We start from the raw sequence: 20,664 nt of genomic DNA on the forward strand, positions 1-20,664 counted from the left end.
AATAATTATTAATTAGCCAAATATATTTTGGATTTATCTATCTTTCTTTACCCACTTGTTTTTTTCCTTTTGTGTTGAAATATGATTTGTGCCTAGTCATGTTCCTCTAAATTAAAATATTATATAGCAACCGACCTAACTTTGTCATGGGAAAAAGCAAGTCAAAAGTTGCTCCTTTTTTTCTAAGTCTTTTCTACTTTTTTTTTACATTAATTGTTGTATGCATCAATAAGCCATGATAATGAACAATTTAACATGTTCACACTTCCTTCAATTATTAGAGTGTATTTTTTCCCTGTATTATATAAGTATTTCTTAATTTAAAAAATAAGAGAAAAATACAAATGTATTTTTTGCCCGTATAAAATGTTCAAAGTTCATATTTATTTTTATAAATATTTTTTTATCTATTTCTTAGCTTCTGTAAATTGGAAGTGTCAACTTTGATATTCTTTTTTTTTTAACAATTTTTAAAATAATTAAACTAAACATTAGAGAGACGACAGTGTAGTTACCAAAAGAAAAATATGAACACTGTGAAACAACAATAAAGACACGTGTTTAAATTATCATAAAAGCTTTTATGTTCAATTAATAACAAAATATTTTGTTATATAAAATGTATATTGGAATTCTATACCATCTGTATCTTATTTATCTGAAATTTTAATTATATACTAAGTTAAAATAAAAAATAGTTATCTGCACACACAACACATGTCTTTTCCTTTCAATACTATTTATTTAAATACAAAATGACACTAAATCTAGACTAGATGGTTAAGAAACTTAATCTGTAAACCATACTCATGAACCAGTAAATCAATGAATTAATTAACTTCTATTTTAACTATGTATTAATATGTATTAAATAATAAAAATTTATTAAAAATACAAAAGATAAAATAAAGAGCTAAAAGTTTGTAGGCTGATAAATTATAAAAAAAGAAAAGAAAAAAAGAAGACAAACCATACAAATTAAGTAAACATAATAAATCAACTTACATTACAATATATCATTTATTAAAAGTTTATTTTAAAAGAATTTATTTTATATTTAAAATTATATCTGTAACAATATACAATAAGATTCTGATTTTGATAATTATATTTTAAAATTTCAATATTTAAAACTTCACTATTATTTATGTTACCTTTAAAAATAAAATAAATGGTAAAAGTAGTTTAATTTTCTATTTAAAATGATTTTATACGTCACTCTTTCATAATACGATTACCGTTTTTTTTTCTATTCCATATAAATCTATATTACCTCTTAAAATCTTATATTCATTTAAATCATACATTACATTACATATATTTTTACTCAAATAAATATATAATATCAAAACTAACGTAAATATTAAATTAATTAAAATAAAATAATAATTTTTAGTGTAACATCTCATTTTAATAGTATAAAAATATTAAAATAAAACATTTCATTGAAGATATTTATAAAACAACTTATCCAAGATATAACACATTAGTACGATCATCAAACACATAAGACGAGTAAAAATATAAAACATGTACACCTCAAACTTATAAAAAGTATGGTTCTATACCAAAAATATACTAATATGATCTATTATCGTTCCACAACTCAAACAATTGTCTCATCATTTCTTAAGAAAAACACTAAATTTGTACTTTTATATGTTTACATCAATAAGGTGATTATTGCAAAACAAAGAACACAAACACAAAATAGACCAACAAAAAAGATAGGGTAAGTTAATATACAAAAGGAACATCATATATTAATAAAACATGTTATATTTGTTGCCAAGTTCTCAAATATGTAGGATAAATATAAAATATTCACCTTAAATCAATTATTCCATAAATATGGTTCATTTAGTCAATTAATTTTTAGAATTGTTACATGAATTTTGATCCATAATCACAAAATTTGAAACAATTTATTAAAGCAATTACTCTATGACGAGCAGAGCTCTATAAATTTCAAATGTGTTTTGTGCTTTGGATCATCAAATTTGTTGTCTACTACAATATACCATACCATTAAAGTTTATAAAATGAAGGTTTGAAATTGAAAAACACACCAAATGATTCTTGTGATAGTGACAATGGTCGAAGGTTAATCCTGATTCCTTTTTTCTCATTAGTTTTACAATATCACAACGCAATGCATTCCAACTAATCATACAAATATAAACCATATAATCATATATTCTTTTAAACTCAATTATCGAGATACATATATTGATATCAAATCTAGAGAGGTTTTAACACTTGTGATGGATCCTCCCACAAGGTTAATATTATATTGTCATAAGAACTACACTATTCTTTAGACCAAAACCTTTTACCACTCTGAACCCCTCAATCATTCTTCTCTATATGAGTTGAATGGTTAGTAAAGTATCAAGATAACCTTCAACCTTAGACTCCCACACAAATAGATGGGACTTTTCCATGGAATTCCTTTCACCAAAATAAGTCACACTTTACTTCATCATTATTAACCATCATCTCATACAAAATTCATTCATCTACACAAACTGCAACTTAACAAATTTCAAACATTCATAACATCAATATATAAACATATATATACATATATACATAAACAAACCATTATGAGAACAATTTTAAAGTCACTCATTCATCGCCCAACGCCACTTATTATCGTCTAATGCCACTCAAACAGAAGAGTCCCTAGAAGAATAGCACTAAATGCCAACTAAGTGGCGGCCAACGCCAGCTTAAGCACCTAGCAAGTCAGTGGTTACCTAGCGAGAAGACCCCTAGAGTTTCCCGGATTTAATTTAATTTATGGGGCCTAATGGCACCATGTCAGTGAGCTCTCTGACTTTGGTGTCTCCTAGCAAGAAGAACCCTCGTCCAATGACAATCAACTCAAAGAAGTCATTGTTTTGGTGGCGCCCAATGTCATCTCAGTTCGTAGAAAATCTTTATTTTAGTTTGATTTGTGTAATTTGACAATGCTTGAGTTAATTCAAATTATCAAACATTTCAAAAGTCATAAAATTTGTAGTTCTTAACTCAACCAATACCGCATTACTCAAATCAAATCAAATCCCGTGAAGGCAATTTCTAAGACCAATTCATAACTCTCTTTCACAATCCAATATATAGAAATAACAATTTCACTATTCAATTATATTGTTACATGATTTATCACAATATCACAAATGCAATATAAACTAACAATTAGTGCATACCCAACCAAACAGAAATTCTAACTCAAGATTTCACAACTCTCAACTTAAATCAACAAAATAATCACGAGACAAGCATATCATCAAACTAAGATTATTAATAGATAATATTACTTTTAAAAACATACTCTAAAAATACCAAAACTGAATTGAAATATTACTTTTTGTTTTAAATTTATTATCATACTAATTTTTTGAAGGATCCGTAGTCTTGTATCAGCCTTTTAAAGAAAAAAGGGATAAAATAGTAAAATAAACACATTGTCCCCATTTTCAAATTATTAACCTTTGGATGATTGAAAATAACACCTTAGGTAATTTAATAAAAGTGTTGAAGAGCTAAGCACTATAATGAACACATTTTCTTCATAAACAAAAATTAAAAGTAATTACGACTTGCTTGTATGCTGATTGCTGTTGTTATTCTCCCACGGGTGTTTCATTTCCAATTTTACCTTAATTGTATTTATCTAACCGTGCAACAACAAAATACAATGAAAATATAACCTTTGAAATTTTATGAAATCATTTATATAGTTTATATTTTTAATTTGACAGGCAGCTTATAAATAATCGTATGCCCTGAAGTACTGCAATCCTCAAAGTATTATGTGAAGACTTTGCTGCTTTCTTTTCCTTTATTTTAAATTGTATTGCTCTGAATTATCTAAATTCTTACACTAATATTATATTTATATGCATTTCACTTTAGAAACTATTTTCATATATAAACAGTAAAAATAATATTGATTATTTTATTTATTATATATTTTAGATTGTATTATGAGATTGAATTTTATATCGGTATGTACGTAAATGATAATATATATAAATCTAGTATTGAAAAAAAAATAATACTTTTTATATTTTTTTATTGTCAAAATACATATAAAAAATCTTACTTTATATTAATTGTTATTAAAATATGTATAAAAAATTTCACTTTTATACCAAGAGCTCCAACCAATATAAAAATAAGACTTTTTTTATATATATATTCTGACGTTAGTTTTTAAAAAAATCAAATACTAATTTCATACTGGTTCAAAAATTAAAATTAGTATAAAAATTAATAGAGAAACATATGTCTTTTGCCATAGACATATGACTTTCACTAAATGTATTAATTTTCATAATTATAACCATCATAATAATAAAAAAATTAATAAAAATAATATTGTCATTGTGATGTTTTATTATGATTTAATTTCCTATAATATGTGACTCTTTCATTTTATATACAATAACATTATTTTATAATAACTTTATTATTAAAACTTAATTATTGTTAATTATTATAGTGTTAGCAATAGTTCTATTATTAATATAAAAATATTATTTAAGAATATAATTAAAATTTATTTCTGCAATTTCTTTTAATTTTAATTTTATCTTCCTAATTTTAATTTTTTTAATTATAAATAATAATTTTAATTTATTTTCAATATCATTTATATTTAAATTTATATTATGTTTATTTTCCATAATAAAACAATAATAATCTAATTTTTTTTATTAAATTTTTTTTAATCTATTATATCTCTCGCATCTTTGACAAATTTTAATTTTAAATTAATTTACACTCTATCAAATTCTTTTTTTATATGAACATACCTTAAAAGAATTAAAAAAATAAAATAGTAAGAAAATGTGGATGAAAAAGAAAGAAAAAAAGCCCAATATATGAGAGATTAATTTCACAAACACTTAAAAAAAAAAAGGTTAAGTCACATATTTGAAACATGTTTTGATATGGTTAAGAACCTAATTAGAGAGAGCCATGGATTTATAGAGAGACGTACATCCTAAGCAAGAGAAGGCAGGGAGACTCACAACTACTACTGCAGTGGAACTTCACACTCCTCTCGGCTCACTCAAATCTCCCCAAAATGTTCAATCCTCAAACCTCGCCACCGCCGCTGCCGGTCATGACTCCGCCGGCAACCCCTCTCAACCATGAAACGACGTCGCACAAGAAAAATCGCAGAACCACCGGAGTTCCCGTTCCCCTTCCTCACTCAGTGGAAGTGATTGACGTTGACGATTCCCCTGCCTCCGCCTTTTTCACGCCCATCTCCTTCCTAGGCACGATCAGGTCAAACGCTGTCTCCGTTGAGCAACGTGACTGTTTTTCCAAATCTGTCCACATCATCGACCTTTCCGACACCGAGGACGACGATGATTTACGTATCCTCAATTTCACTCCCGCAAACACTTCCTTTGGCAAAAGGAAAAAGCTCAGGGGAGAATCCTCCAACGCAGCCCCCTTCGACTGCGAAATCTGTGCTGAAACTAAAACATCCAAGGAAGCCTTCTCCATCAACGGCTGCTGCCACGTGTACTGCAACCAGTGCATCGCGCTCTATGTCGAATCGAAGCTCCAGGACAACGTGGTCAACATAGGCTGCCCTGTGCCGCGGTGCAGGGGGTTATTGGAAGCCGAAGATTGCCGTTCGATTCTCGCGCCTGAGGTTTTGGATCGGTGGGGTAAAGCGCTGTGTGAGGCGGTGATTTCTGTGGAAGAGAAGTTCTATTGTCCTTTTCCAGATTGCTCTGTGCTGTTGATTCGCGAGGAGAAGGATGAGGGTATCAAAGAATCGAATTGTCCTAACTGTGGGAGGCTGTTTTGTGCGCTGTGTAGGGTACCCTGGCACGAGGACATGCCCTGTGAGGAGTTTCAGAAACTGAACGCCGAAGAGAGGGGAAGAGAGGATGTGATGCTGAGGAACCTTGCCAAGCAAATGATGTGGAAGAGGTGTCCCGCTTGTGGGTTTTACGTCGCCAAAACCTCTGGCTGTATGTACATGAAATGCAGGTAACATAGCTTCATACAGTTTCACAAATTTATTGTATATATTGTAATGACAATAGATTTCCATTGGGAGTGTTTTTTTCAGTCATGTTTCTCTGTTTGTGCATTGCAAACTGTTATCTTTTTTTATCCTAAAACCATGCTAATCAAGACTTTTGGGTAAATTACAATGAGAATTAGCAGGTATGGCTTGGCTTCAACCACCCTCTGTCTTCTCGTTTGTATTGGGTAAATTTTGAACATCTCACTGAAAAGGACGAAATATGGCATACTCTGTCCATAGTTATTATTGGTAATTGAGAACATCCTCAAAGTGCACATTTTTTCCAGCCTTCCTGATTCATTTGTCTGTTTAATCATGTCAAAATCAGGAAAATGACTCACAATTAGGTTTTTTAAAACATATTTCATAGTTTTAAATTTTTATGTTAATGTTCTGTTAGGTGTCACATTTGGCTTTCATGTGGTTCATATTAAGAACCATGCATGACTATTGATAAGTCTGTTTTGCATTCTTTTTTTACTCTTCAACTTTACCAATAAATTATTGCTTTCTGCAGCCTCTTTACTTTTTATGTCGATTTGGCTTGACATTCTTTACGCGAGCATATCAGCTTGTAAAGGGTTAAGATTAATCATTCACATAATCTTTCTAAAGCATGAGGTTCTTACATATTATTTTAGTCTAATAATCTCTTCTACTTGCTACAGGAGAAGTGAGAGGTGGGAAATTCATTGACTGATGTCAATGTTTCAGAATACATTTATGAATTTTTGTTTAATTTTATGTTTCAGGTGTGGGAGTGCCTTCTGTTACAACTGTGGGATTCCTAACTCATCTAATCTCCATTATTGCTCCTCCTGTAGAAGATAATATTATTACGGCAGCAAGGAAGTTTCAAACGTACCATCTCATGGAAGCTAATCTAAATTCTTCTCTAATACTTCTCACCTACTGACTTCATTATATATAAATTAATATTATTATGTACAGCTTATTATTATATAACTTTTTAAAAATGTTAGAACACAATGTCCATATGTTTTCAGTGTGACTTTATGAATGCATGAGACCTATGAATCTTTGACAGCTCTAAGGTTCATTTCCTTCTATTTATTTATTGTGTCTAATTAGTTTCAATAGGGCAGAGTTTGTTTAGGATGTACATGAAAAAAAAAAATAATGAAAACATTAGTTGTTAAAAGTACCTAACAAGCTGAATATGAAGTAGTTCTTCCTTTGAATTTAAAAAATACCCAACAGAGTGATAGCTTTTGAAATAGTCTGTGTTTGGGAGATGTAATTGGATCTTTCTTCTGAGTCACAAGTATTTTTATAAATTTAATAGAATTATTTTAAAACTTCGATTGGAATTGTAATGTGTTCAAACTTACTTTATATTACCACAGATCTTTATTGGAAACATGTGAAAAGGGGAAGGAATTAATTTTGGATTTAGAACAAACAAATCCCTCCATTAATTTTGTGTAACCTACTAGTTGCATTGCTAAATAATATAACATTATGACTAAAACTAACAGTCTAGCTGTCTAGCTTTTGTTCGAAGCCAAATTTTAGTTTGATTAAAAAAATAATTTTCGACTTAGTTTGAGCAGTATTAAATGAATGTATTATTCTAATTGAATTTATTTAACTGAATGTTAGCTACTGAAGTTGGAATTTATTATTTCTGTTCATTTTTACAGTATAGGGGAGAAAGTATATATCATATACATGTTAAATAAAACATCAAATACATGATAAACTATAACAAGAAAATATTGAAAATAAAATTCTAAAACTATAGGCACATTGATGTATGAGTGAAAAAGTACTTTTCTTGGGGACTGTGAATTTTATTTCTCATCTTGAATCATAGAATTCAAGTAAATTTGTATTGTATATGGAGATGAGTGGGCTTTTACCTGTTACTCATCTAAAGATTGTAGAAAAGTAGAATCATTTGTACTTGTCCTGTCGGTTTTCAGAAAACAATTGGGACCACATTTTGAGAATTATTCGAAGAGGCACTATCTAGGGTGGAAGAACTCTGTGTGTACATTTGTTGTTTTTATGCTTTGGTTCTTTGAGAGGGTTAAGTGTAAGGTTCAATTGGCACTATCAGACAGTTCAAGGATTGTATTTTTGCTTCTTTCATGTTAAAAATATCTTGCAATTAAACGGGATTATTCTTAGTCTTAATAAATGTTGGATCTATTTAGAATTTGAAAATCACTTATAGTATCAATAATATTATATATGAAGAAATATAAATGGATATGAGATTTAAATAATGATATTATCAAGAGTTAACTTTAATACTTGAAAAATTGAAAAATATAAATTCTTACGTGTAGATCTGATAATAAATAAGAAAAGGTAGAAATATAAGTACCACAAATAAGGTTTGATAAATTTTAGGATTGTAAAAAAAAATACAAATTATTAAATAGATCAAAATAATTCAAAAAAAATCCTAACACAGAATTTCACTCATTTCATTTAAGCAAATAATACATGTGAGTAACACATCCACATGTTGGGCCTCATTATGTAAATACACCATTATTATATTAACCATCATCTTTTACAAAGTTTCATGAACCAATTTTGCTCTTGCTTTTGCCACGGATTCTCCTAAGTCTTGTATTGAGTCATGGACGTCTTTTTGATCTTGAGTATGGACTAGAGATCACTCACATTAAAAGTATTACATCATACTTATTCTGTAAATCTAGTTTGTAAGGATTATCATTTATCTTGGTCAATACTTGAAATAGACCATTCCTTCTTGCCATAAGCTTAGACTTTCTTTGTGTTGTAAATCTCTCTTTTCTGAAATGCACTCATACTCAATCACTTGGTTCAAATATAATTTTTTTCTTTCTTTGTTGGCATATTTTGCATACTCTTCTATTTTCTTCTTAATTTGGGCCTTGACTTTCTCATGTAACTTCTTGACATATTTTGCTTTATCCTACCCATACTAATCCTTATATTGAAAAATGTTAGGTAATGGTAACAAATCCAAAGGAGTTAAAGGATTAAAACTATAAACAATTTCAAATTGTGATAATTGAATACCATTATTTACAGTCTTGTTGTAAGCAAATTCAACATGTAATAAACGCATTTTCCAAGTTCTAATATTTTTCTTAATTATAGCTCTAAGAAAAGTAAAAATGATTCTATTCACCACCTAATTTTGTTCATGTGTCTGGGGATGACAAGTTGTTGAAAATGATAATTTAGTTTTAATCTTATCTGACAAAGTTCTTCAGAAGTGACTAAGAAACTTATAATCTATGTCACTCACAATACTTTAGGCAAGTCGTGCAATCTTACCATTTATTTAACAATAAGTCAACAACATGTCATACATCATCTACTTTGTTGCAAGATATAACATAAGTTATCTTAGAAAATCTATCAACCACCACAAAAATTGAATCTTTTCTTCTTTTAAGGCAAACCTAAAAAAAAGTTCATAAAAATATCAATCCAAAGATGTTTGAGATCAGGGAGTATATAAACCATATGACATATGACTTTAGATTTTTCTTTCTTACAAACAATACACTTATCATAAAATGTATGAACATCATGTTTCATATAAAGCTAATAAAAATGTTCGTGCAAGATGTCATATGTCGTTTGCACCCCAAAATGACACATTTATCTCCCGTTTTAACAAGAATTCTCTTAATTGTACCCTTAGGAATGCAAAGTCTCTTGTCCTTAAAATACCTATCATGTTTATAATATCCCTCTGATGCAGTATGAGAATGTGTATGATAGATATGAGAAATCATTATCATGTTCATATAATTCCTTAATGCACTAAAAACCAATAAATTTAGTTTTAGTAGATAGTAAAACATACGTGATAAAGCATCAACAAAAATATTGGACTTACTTCTCTTATTTTTTATGACATAGAGAAATTGTTTGAGGAACTCCACCTACTTGGAAAGAAAACTTTTATTTATTAACCTAAATAAATAAACTTTTATACATATGATGGAAAGAAAACAATTTTATTCAACAAATTTTAAAATAACAATTATTTTTAAAAGGACAGTGAACAATAATTATATTATAAAAGATAAAGTAGAAAAAAAAACAGATACAACAACTATATTATAAGAGATAAAATAGATAAAATAGGCATATGAAGTGTGTAAAAGAAATAATAATCTTCTTTTTATGAATTATATAAAAAAATGTTCTCTATATACCATTATAGATTTATTGATATTAATTAATGAAATTTTATTTGTCTATTAAAGAAAACCGTTTAATTTTAAATAAAAAATATTATTTTATATAATAAGAGGTGTCATGCACAATTATCAAGTTTATACTTTGAAATTTTTTATAAATTTATTTATTAATCTTCAAAATTTGGAATGATCCCACTTTTTATTTCTCAAACTAGAAAGAAAATAGTCCCAAATTTAGAAGTTTGAAAAACTAACTAAATAGTTAATGTATGATATTACACATTTATCCAAAATCACTTGTCAATGTTAATACTTATAGTATTTAAAAAATCTATATCTAACTTCAAAAACAACTTCTGTCAGAGACCAAATAAATTATGTGAACTGAACCTGTTAGTGTCACCATTTTAACATGTCAGCAAGTTGGTAGTATTCACCTCAATTAATATATTGTGTTAGGAAATGCTAAATCATAATTTCTTACAGCTCTTTAAAATGAATCATATTTCTTTTCTTCCTGCATTACAAAAATTTTAATTTAAAAAAATATACATTTTTTTTATAAAAACAAAAGTTTAATATATGACTATTTGATTAATATTTATCTCTGATGATAGGAATTCATTTATATATATATATATATATATATATATATATATATATATATATAGAAGATATGCATTGTAAAGAAATAGAAAGAAATAAAGTAAAAATAAAGACTATTTGATTAAAAAAAAATAAAGAATACATAGTCATGTTTAAGATTATTTATTTTAAAAATAAAGTACAATTATTTTTATTGTTATTACTATTATTTTATCATTACTACGAAGGAGTTATTTATTCTTCATCGACTTTTTTTAGACTCAATTTTTTTAGTATTTACTCATGTTCCCATGTCTTAAATTTTACTTCTTCTTTTTAATGAATCTATTTTATTCATTTTTCTTTTAATCCAGTCTGGTTTAGAATATCATGGTGATACAATCAGAACTAATTTGTTTCCTTTTTTTTCTTTTTTAGAATGAAAAATATAAAATACTTCACTGACTTAGTTTTGATAAAATCAAGAAATTATTGATGAAATATAAAAACAAATAATGACTTCATATGGATAAAGAGATTTATCTTTTATGGAAAAATTTTGTTCCATCAGTATATTGTCTCATCATAGTAAAGAAATGTGCAAATTTAAAAAATAATAATAATAATCATTGCAATGAATTCCTAACTGTTCCCAATATGTATGAAGACACTCATTCTTTCTAAGCATGGGTACCTTTGAGGAAAAAAAAAACTCTAAAGCTTTAACATAACTGAAACCATTTCAGTCCTTAGAACCTACTCTTACCAATTGAGAGACACAAGTCTGAGCATCATGTGCTCTGAGAAATCTATCTAAACACTTGTCATGTACACTTTGTTCTGGGAAAGAGACAACATTTGACCTGTTAATAACCATTTGCAGTTTTTTGAGATTTTTTACTGAACTTTAATGCACTGCAGCGTGGACAAACGTATTCCAGTCCATCGGTTTTTGCATAGTCCTGCCACATTCAATGTATACTGATCAGAAATAATGATAAACTTTGCACATCATCTTCATTCAATTATAATCTGAGACTGTACACAAAATATGCAGACAATGAATCAGATTGGATACCATCTGGTAAATGGAAATTTTTTTTACTTGAACATATTTTTTTATGGATTAAAATTTATTTGAAACTTCAATCATAAGAGTTAGTTTCTTCCAAATCAAACAAACTCAGTCAAAAGCAGTCGTGCAAACATTTGTTGCAACTTGACCTTGTATGGTCGGTGTACATGGTAAAATTTCAACCAAAGATTGAGTAGTGTAGTCTATAAAGAGCAGGTCTCCAAGCTTTAAACAATACAACCTGCTCCATTGCAATTTTTCATCCCACCCAAAAGGAGCAATAAAAACAAATATAAAACAGAAAAGACTCACCTACATCAATATGCTGTTTTAAATTGTTAAGGATCCAAAAAACTAAATGAAAAAAGTATCTTTGAAGGGCTTTTACTAGCCATGCATGTACTTGAACTTTACACACCACAGTAAAAAATTAGTAATACCTTAAATGCTCCTAGTCCCTGCCGCCGATCACAGCCAAAATGAGCCCACTCACCACATACGCCACAGTTCACCCAATCACCTGCTGCACTACTGTTGCTCCAACAAGAAAGGTAAACATAATAGTCAATAAGACAGAACTTGGTCACCTCCACATCCAAGATAGGTACAAAGAGAGAGCAGAGAGGCAAACCTGTGACACATCAAGCAGCACTCTCCATCTACATCGTCATGAGCTAATTCATATTCTAAGAGATAAGTTTCGTAATGTCTTTTGAGTGTATTGCCAACCCCCTGATAGCAAAGGAAATAATTAATGTCTCCAATAATGCATGGAATGTGGATCTAAAATATCATTCCTATGTTTCAAACCAAATAAATCAGTGTAATGCATAAAGTAAGTGTTTGTAGTACAAGGAAACTGTTATATATCCCTTTTATTCATATAGTTCTATAAACTTGACATCAAATTGTCCACAAAGCAATTTTCTTATTTTCTTATACACATTGTAAAACTGAAATAAATGCAATTCAAATTTCACTGTGCTGCAAATGGCAGGAGTCACATACTACGGTTTTTGGAAGTATGGGATTCTGTTGTGGGGTGTATAAGGTTCTGCAGTCTACAATACCTAGTTCTGTGGCATGGATCTCCTGAGTTTCTTATCAATGGCACTCACTAGTGCATGAATACAACAATTGCTGCCCATAAGTTATGGGAGAACATAAATGCAAAAGAAAAAATGAGAATAGAAATTTGAACTCCTAAAACTAGAGAAAGAGAAATCAAGTGAAAAAGGGGGTCTTTGTCATATACAGTAATGACCTAAATATTTTTTTTCTTTTAAAAGGTAGCCGATGCCGCAGTTCTCAAATAAGATAAACTGAATGAAATATATATCATATTAGAAACATTCATCTCAACCAAAACTGCAAGATTCATGATAAGGAAGGGAATGCTAAAGTTCACACCTACGGAATTTATAATACATTTCATCTAAGATAAACAACTGAATGCTTTATATTAACAAAATATACCATATCAGGAACATTCATCTAAAAAATAACTGCAAGATGCCTGATAAGGAAAGGATTTTTTAAAGGTTCATTCCTATAGAAAAATCTAAAATATACTATCACCTAGCAAGAGGGGAATGATCTGCACTTTAGTAAAACTGTAGGCCAAATTTATGAAACTGTTCATAGGCATGCAATGCAAGGAAATGTCATGTTAAAGGAAAGACAAAAGTAAATCAGGATCCTTACAGTCATTCTATTTGTCAAAGTGTGATTCCGCATCTTTGAGAAAACTTGCCCTTTCCAGTTGATACCATTTCCAACATGAAAACCTCCTCTTGAAACCACCTGAAATGCCCAAGTGTCTCAGTTACAGTTTTTGCTTTCTACACTATAATCATGTACTATACATTTAGCTTTACGTATTCAAATCTCCTACCTCCCTGTACAAGTTGAACAGGTCAAGGCGTTTTGCATTCAAAATGGCATCAGGGAACTCGGCAAGTCCACCTGGTGGAATTAGACGATTATGCCCCCGAAGGATCAAAAACTGCATTACATCCCTCAGGAAGTCCTCCTATCAGAAAATGCATCAAGGAGAAACAAGACAGAGAAACTTGGGATTTAGATTTGACATAAAATGCACTGATAATTTGATAATACAACATTTGATGTCAAAGCCAAGAAACCAATGAAAGTAGCAAAGGTCGACAAGAAAAAATGTGTAAACCACCTCTGAGCAAACTCGTATTGGAGCTCTGTCACAACCATGCTTTTTCATAGGTAGTGGGTTCAAAGAAATAATCTGGTTAGCTTGAAATGAGTTCGACACAGATTTCCTGTTTGTAACTGAAGTAGGGCCTGAAACATTATGCTTAATAGGAGCAAGCGGCTGATTTGACTTTCCATGGTCTCCGTCATATCTTGCACCCCCAGACAATCCAGAAAAAGGGAGAATCTTGTGTCTATGAGATTGAGGGATTGGCCTCATAGCAGCAAGATTTAATTTCTGTCTATGACTACCAAGATCTTCAATTCCCCGGCCACTAGGATTGATAGACTTTGAACTAGAGCATGGTTCAGATCTTTTTCGACTGGGCGGTGGAGGCTTCAGCCAACTTGGAATCGCAGAGAAAACTTGCTCGTTACGACAGTTTTCTTTCTCCTGCTTAGTACAAAAAAAAAGGAGACGCTCAGCATCATCTTTATTAAAAGATGCAACTGGCAATCCCTGAATGCTAGCAATTCCCAACATAACAAGGCTGCGGTATGACACATTGGATGCAAGCTGTCTCAGAACCTGTGCACGAATATACAAAACCATCAATCAAAACATAAGGTTTCATTATTCTAAAAGAAAAAAGAAACTATGTCCAAATTTCAGAGTAGCCAAGTCATCATATCTAAACAAACTGAAACAAAAACCTCCATCTAAACCCCTTGATTGTTTATATATAATTTTTAAGGGCCATAAATTATACTTTAGAAAGCTTTAACTGACAGAAGGAATCTTAAGAAACAAAGTTTAACCTGTGAAGCCCATGCAGGAACTCGCATACAAACTTCAAACACACTAGATCCACAGGCTACTGAGGCTGATCTTCGAGGCTCTAAGGAAGGTGATTTACTTTGTTCATGATTAGGAAATGCCTGAACAAGTTGACTCTTCTCAATGAGCTCTTTCTTAATATGATTCTCCAAAAGCTGAGCATACAAAAATAGAGGAGAGAAAAAAGTGATGGATAAGTAAAAAGGTTTTAAAGAGCATATATGAAAAAAAGTCAAACAGTGACAGCAAATTCACTCGTGCCTGATCATTAAAACAAGTGTCTGCACTACCAGAAACCAAAAGTGATATATGAGCAGTACTACATGTGGATATATCACAACGCATAGTCACTACACCACGTGAGAAAGTTCCTGCCTGCAGAGGTGGTGGTGGAGCACTATAAAATATACAACAGTGAAAGAAATTAATAAACTGAATAAGATGCTAATAAAAGACAAAAATTAAAAGCAAAACATTACTTCTAAGCTTAAGATTAGTACTCCTAAAATTAATTGAGTGCGGATGTGTTTGACACTCAAAAAAAATCCCAGACATCCAAAAAAAATCATATTTTCCACCAAACGCTAGAAGATGACGTAGAAAAACATGTATCAACTCTTAGAAGTCAGAACCTTCAAAATACCTAGTCCTGTTGTGAAGTTTGCATCCACGTATCTGAGAAACAAAAAAAATATACATCAGTAATAAAACAATTCAATGAAACACTAATAGTAACTAAAAAATAGTAAATCTCCCATTCTAGTCCCTGAGATGGTAAATCTGTCATTTTAGTGCTTAACATCACATAGTCCTCATTTAAGTTTTTTACTCTGTATAAATTCATTCGTTTTAGTCTTTTTCCATTGTCAATGGCAATTAGACTTGGTAACTTAGTTTTTGATGAGGATTACTTCGGGTTTGTTAATGATGAACCTGACCCGTGTAAGAACTAAATGGTGGTTGCTTTGATCTGAAATTATCTATGCATATCCCTTAAGTATTGTGTGGATTACATAGTCTAAACAAGGTGAAAAATGCCATAAGATTTATCTACTTTCATTGATATGCAGTATGCTTCACATGTCATATAAAACTATATTCAAAACCACATTCATTACAACATTGGTAAAGGGAAACAAGCGGAATTTCACCACAACTAAGCCTATATTAATTACTTAAATTGATTGAAGGGCCAACATGCCATGTCATATCGAATAGTAAGAAAAAATATGATCTAGCACCCAGAAAGCAATAGTAGCTAAACCAAGAAATCCAAGTAAACACACGCAACAAACTTACTTCTGTAAATAGAAGAGCATTGAGTCCATCCTCTAATGATCCCAACAAGCAAGCATCCTTTTTGGAGAGGAGGGAGTAAAAGAAATGGAATCAGTTTATAGCAGCCAAATCACATAAATAGAACTACTTGCAATAACAAACTTAATGAATATGAAATAAATAAGCTATACAGGCCTACCAATGTGCAGGGAACTCCACAAACAAGAAATCTCATGTTCACATCATCATCATATATCTTTACAGCAGATATAGTCTCAGGTGAACTTTCCTCTTCCTCTTCCTTCATGTCTGCTACACTTTGACTGGTATCAATGTTGGGAGGAACCCCAAAAATTTGTGGCCCAAACTTACCGGCACCCTTATGGCTGTTAGAAGGTAAGACATTGTTTTGTATACAGTATAGTCTAAACGATGCCAGAGCAAGCTGGAAAGCATCCCATGTATGGCTGGATGTACTACAAAACATAATATCAACCATCAGAAACACAATGTAAAGGGATACATGCATGTTATAGTGATTAGTCAAGTAATTTCTAACCAATACCAAAGTAAATAATAAAAGTAAAATAAAAAAACTGCATCCAATTGTTGGAACTTGCTACATTCTCAATACATACCAAAAAACAAAAAATCAAAACATTTTCTTGTTACCGTGTCTAATGTCTACTTCATTGGGAGAAGCCAAAATTAGTCAATGAGAAGAGTGATTACAGTCATTAAACCCATTTCTATCCAAGAAAAGACAAAAGCACAACCAGGAATTGTTATATATGTTAAGCATGACACCCAAGATGATAGACGGCCATACCTCTGTGCTACAGAGAAAAAAGAATGACGAAAATGTGAAGCTGCATACTTTGAAAAATCATTTTTCCAATAGATAGTATATGGAACTCCCTGCCAAACAAAAAACCTTTATTCAACATAAAAATCAATATATTGGATTGTCACATCTTTAACGTCCTCATTAACAATAAAGCCAGCTAGTCTAATCCAAAATTACTAGTTTCGCAATTATCAATACAAGGTATTGGATACATTAACAATAAAAGAACTTCAAATAATTAAAAATAATATGATTAATAAGCAAATTTGGGAGTACTGGTTCCATAATATACCCAATCGGCCATTTTCAGTTTTGTAGGGATAACTAGTGAATTATGAAAGTATATATTGCTTTAATCACCACTTCATTAATTACTTTAAACCGGAAAACTTCAGTTTTCATATCTAACCTGATTTAAAATAAATAATACCTTATTACGGAGTGCCTCCGCCAATTTCTCTCCCTTAGGAGTTTCCAAATAAACCTGCAAAATATCTTGGAATATTGAACATCAAACAATACACTATCTGTGTCAAACAATCAGAGAACAAAATCATACACAGAACACTCACGGTATTAGGTAATTTGGAACCAAATAATCCACACAATGCTTCTGGGGAAGACAGGTCAAAATCCTCCCATACAAGGGTCCCAATTTCTCCCCTATCTTCTAGCAGCTGACCTTGCAGGTAAACAAAATCCGGTTGCAGTTGTTCAAGAGCCCGACCGAGTTCATCGGTATTAGGTTTGATCAACAACTTGACCTAAATTCACACACAAGATTAAAATTCAACTTCAGAATATTTTGTTCTCTTCCAACCAACAGAAAACAAAATAAAACAAAAATTTGCATAAATAGAAACTAAGTGGTCACCTCAAGACTGCCAGAAGAAGCAAGCTCTGGAAAGGGATAAGGAGGATGATCCTCAGAAGCAGCACTCTGCTTCTGCTTCTGTTTAATGTCACGTGATTTACCACTAAGAACAGCAAGGAGACTACAATGTCTTGACACACCCTGAGAATGGAACATCATGTGTAACCAAACGCCTCCAAATACATATATAGAAAAAAGACACCACCACCACCACCACTTGTCACAACTAACAAAACACTACTACAACAGCTTCTACTCTCGCCACCCCAATGCCTCCTAACGGTTCTACAAGATAGCAAATCCAACCCAGAAAGAAGATAGGAATGAAGGTTTTAGCTTTGTCCCGTAGGAATTGGGAACAGCAACACAACTCTGAGATTGAAGAAAAGGGAACGACCCAGATCATAAAGAGGCGAGAATCAGCAACCCAATTGGTCAAATTCCGAACTTGGCGAAGAATTCAGGACAAAAATCCACACCCAAAATCGAATCAATGTCAATAAAGTCAAGAAAGAAAGTAAATTGGGAACCCTACAAATAAACCTCCCCAATCGCTCTATCATCCACCAAACCGAAAGCCCATTTATAAATTCAAATATTACTAAAAGTATTTAATTGGGAAAAAATATTAAATCAAAATCAAAGACCTTTTTGTGTCTCGGCACAGTCCCAAACTCTCCACACCACAACACCAATTGGGTCAGTCAAAGTAAACCATTAACTGAACAAATATTACCATTCCAATAACTATACAAACATTAAATTCGCCCCCTTTATGTACGATCCTAATTAGATTAACCTTTTGACGATTCAAATACAATAAATCCAAGGAAAATAGAATAAGGGGTCGCCAAAATGATAAAGTTTGTTATTATCATTATAAAATAAAAGGAACAGGAAATGTCTTTCACACATGATTCGATAACTTTTGAAAACGTAGGACGATAGAGATGACGATGCCAATGGCATAGGATATTATAATTACTCAAACCAACAGGATGCACAACTTGGTTTGTTTTATCTTCTGGTTCAAAGAACTGAATTATGTTATGTGCTTACACACGCGCACACGCTCTTCAAAACAACAACATCCAACCTCTGCTGCTTTCTTAATTCCTTTTCTCTTTCTCTTCCTGCTTCTTTCTCCCTCACTCACTCTCTCTCCTGATTCTCTCTCAGCTTAATCTTTATTCTCGTACTGTTGGTTGGTACTTTGACGCGGACACGACATACCAAAAAGTACAAGGAAATAATCTCGGAGGACAAAATAGACAAAAACGAAAAGTTGTTCAGTTGTTGTAAGCATTACTAATCTAAAAGCTTTTTACTCAATACGATACAAATTGAAAATTGTTGAACAATTTGTTGCAGTTAAAATAGTTGGTTCAACTAACTTGTAATAAACTGGGTACACCTTATGTGGAAAATTCTTCTTCTTACACTTCTATTTGTTGTTTTTTTCACTTTTTTAAATCAATTACTTCTGAGAAAGCTTAAAAATTGCTAAGATTTTTTTTGGTTATTCCTCAGCATCCAACAAATTTCAGTAAACTTCCATGTTTGTTATTAACAAAACAGATAAAAAGGATTTAAGAATAGACAAGGCAGAAGCTCTACCCAAATGTGTGTTTGAATACATAATATTTGGATGTGTTACGGGATGCATTTGAAGGAGTGAAAATGAATAGATTTAAAGAGAAAGTAAAATTATTTTAATTGAGAGAAAGATGACGAGAAATAAAAAAAAAAGTTATTAAATTTTATGAATGATTTGATACATATGATAAATAAAATCTTTTTTATAAAATTAATTATTTAGATATATATTTTAAATTAATTATTAAATATTACATTATATGTATTATTGTAATATTATTTATTATATTATAAATCTGAAATAAATGTTTTATCCAAATCTTAAAATAAAAAAAATATTAAAAGCATCAAAATTTTTATTAATATAATTTAAGTATTTAGTATATTAGAATAAAGAATAAATATTTTATTATATTTTATTCAATTTTAATTAGTTTTATTTATTTGTTTAATTAATTATGATAGTTTTTAAATACAAATTATTATAAAAATTAAGAAAGCAACTTTCCTGCTTTTCTTCGCATATAACAGCGGAAAGATGACTGTTTTTTTTTTCCTTTTTTGCAATTTAATGTATCGTCTTTCGAAAAATCATCGCATTTTTTTGTTTCTTCACCTTTCCTCTCTGATCCGAAAACTTTCTTAATAGTCAATTGGCCTGAACTTAAATATTTAAGTTTAGGTTTAATTGCTTCCTTTGTCCCAGTTTGGTTGAATTGTGTCAAATTCATCCTCATTTTTAAAAAAGTTTCATTGTCGTCCTCACGTGTATAAAAGTGTCAATTGAATCCAAACATAGAAAAAATTTGTGTCAAAGTAGTCATTTTTCCTATATCTCTGTGTCTTCCTTTCATATGTCACTTCTCTGGAGCTATGAAAAGCCTTAAATTGGATAAGGTAAAATGAATATCTGTACTTGATTGTATGAAAGGAAGACACAGATATATAGGAAAAATGACTACTTTGACACAAATTTTTTCTATGTTTGGATTCAATTGACACTTTTACACCACGTGAGGACGACAATGAAACTTTTACACCACGTGAGGATGACAATGAAACTTTTTTAAAAATGAGGATGAATTTGACACAATTCAACCAAACTGGGGACAAAGGAAGCAATTAAACCTTAAGTTTATCCTCTTTGTGTGATGATATAT

The 20,664-nt window shown here is 30.7% G+C and overlaps 2 protein-coding genes across 3 annotated transcripts; one reads left to right on the top strand and one right to left on the bottom strand.

Annotated features, from left to right (window-relative positions):
• Positions 1-4,973: 4,973 nt before the first annotated feature.
• Positions 4,974-7,111, top strand: LOC124834278 (RING/U-box superfamily protein). 2 transcript variants are annotated; one of them, XM_088106027.1, is made up of 2 exons: positions 4,974-6,024; positions 6,205-6,810. In XM_088106027.1, the coding sequence occupies exons 1-2, from the start codon at positions 5,099-5,101 to the stop codon at positions 6,251-6,253; spliced, it is 975 nt and encodes a 324-aa protein (XP_087962153.1). In that variant the 5' UTR covers positions 4,974-5,098; the 3' UTR covers positions 6,254-6,810. The 2 variants fall into 2 exon arrangements, with proteins under 2 accessions (XP_087962153.1, XP_047164899.2); XM_047308943.2 differs by lacking the exon at positions 6,205-6,810 and adding an exon at positions 6,817-7,111 and having other exon boundaries at positions 4,982-6,024.
• Positions 7,112-11,435: 4,324 nt separating this feature from the next.
• On the bottom strand, positions 11,436-19,126 carry LOC124834260 (ARID/BRIGHT DNA-binding domain-containing protein). The gene is made up of 15 exons (XM_047308919.2): positions 17,909-19,126; positions 17,607-17,798; positions 17,465-17,518; positions 17,017-17,105; positions 16,387-16,663; positions 16,209-16,265; positions 15,553-15,584; positions 15,171-15,306; positions 14,891-15,064; positions 14,094-14,660; positions 13,800-13,937; positions 13,610-13,708; positions 12,537-12,637; positions 12,346-12,436; positions 11,436-11,792 (listed from the first exon to the last, which is right to left on the bottom strand). Exons 1-15 carry the CDS (start codon positions 18,065-18,067, stop codon positions 11,697-11,699), a joined length of 2,262 nt encoding a protein of 753 aa, XP_047164875.1. The 5' UTR covers positions 18,068-19,126; the 3' UTR covers positions 11,436-11,696.
• Between the last annotated feature and the right edge of the window lie 1,538 nt (positions 19,127-20,664).

The sequence above is a fragment of the Vigna umbellata genome, chromosome 2 (assembly GCF_029865625.1).
Source record: "Vigna umbellata cultivar VRB3 chromosome 2, Vumbellata_1.0, whole genome shotgun sequence".
Lineage (NCBI taxonomy): Eukaryota > Viridiplantae > Streptophyta > Magnoliopsida > Fabales > Fabaceae > Vigna > Vigna umbellata.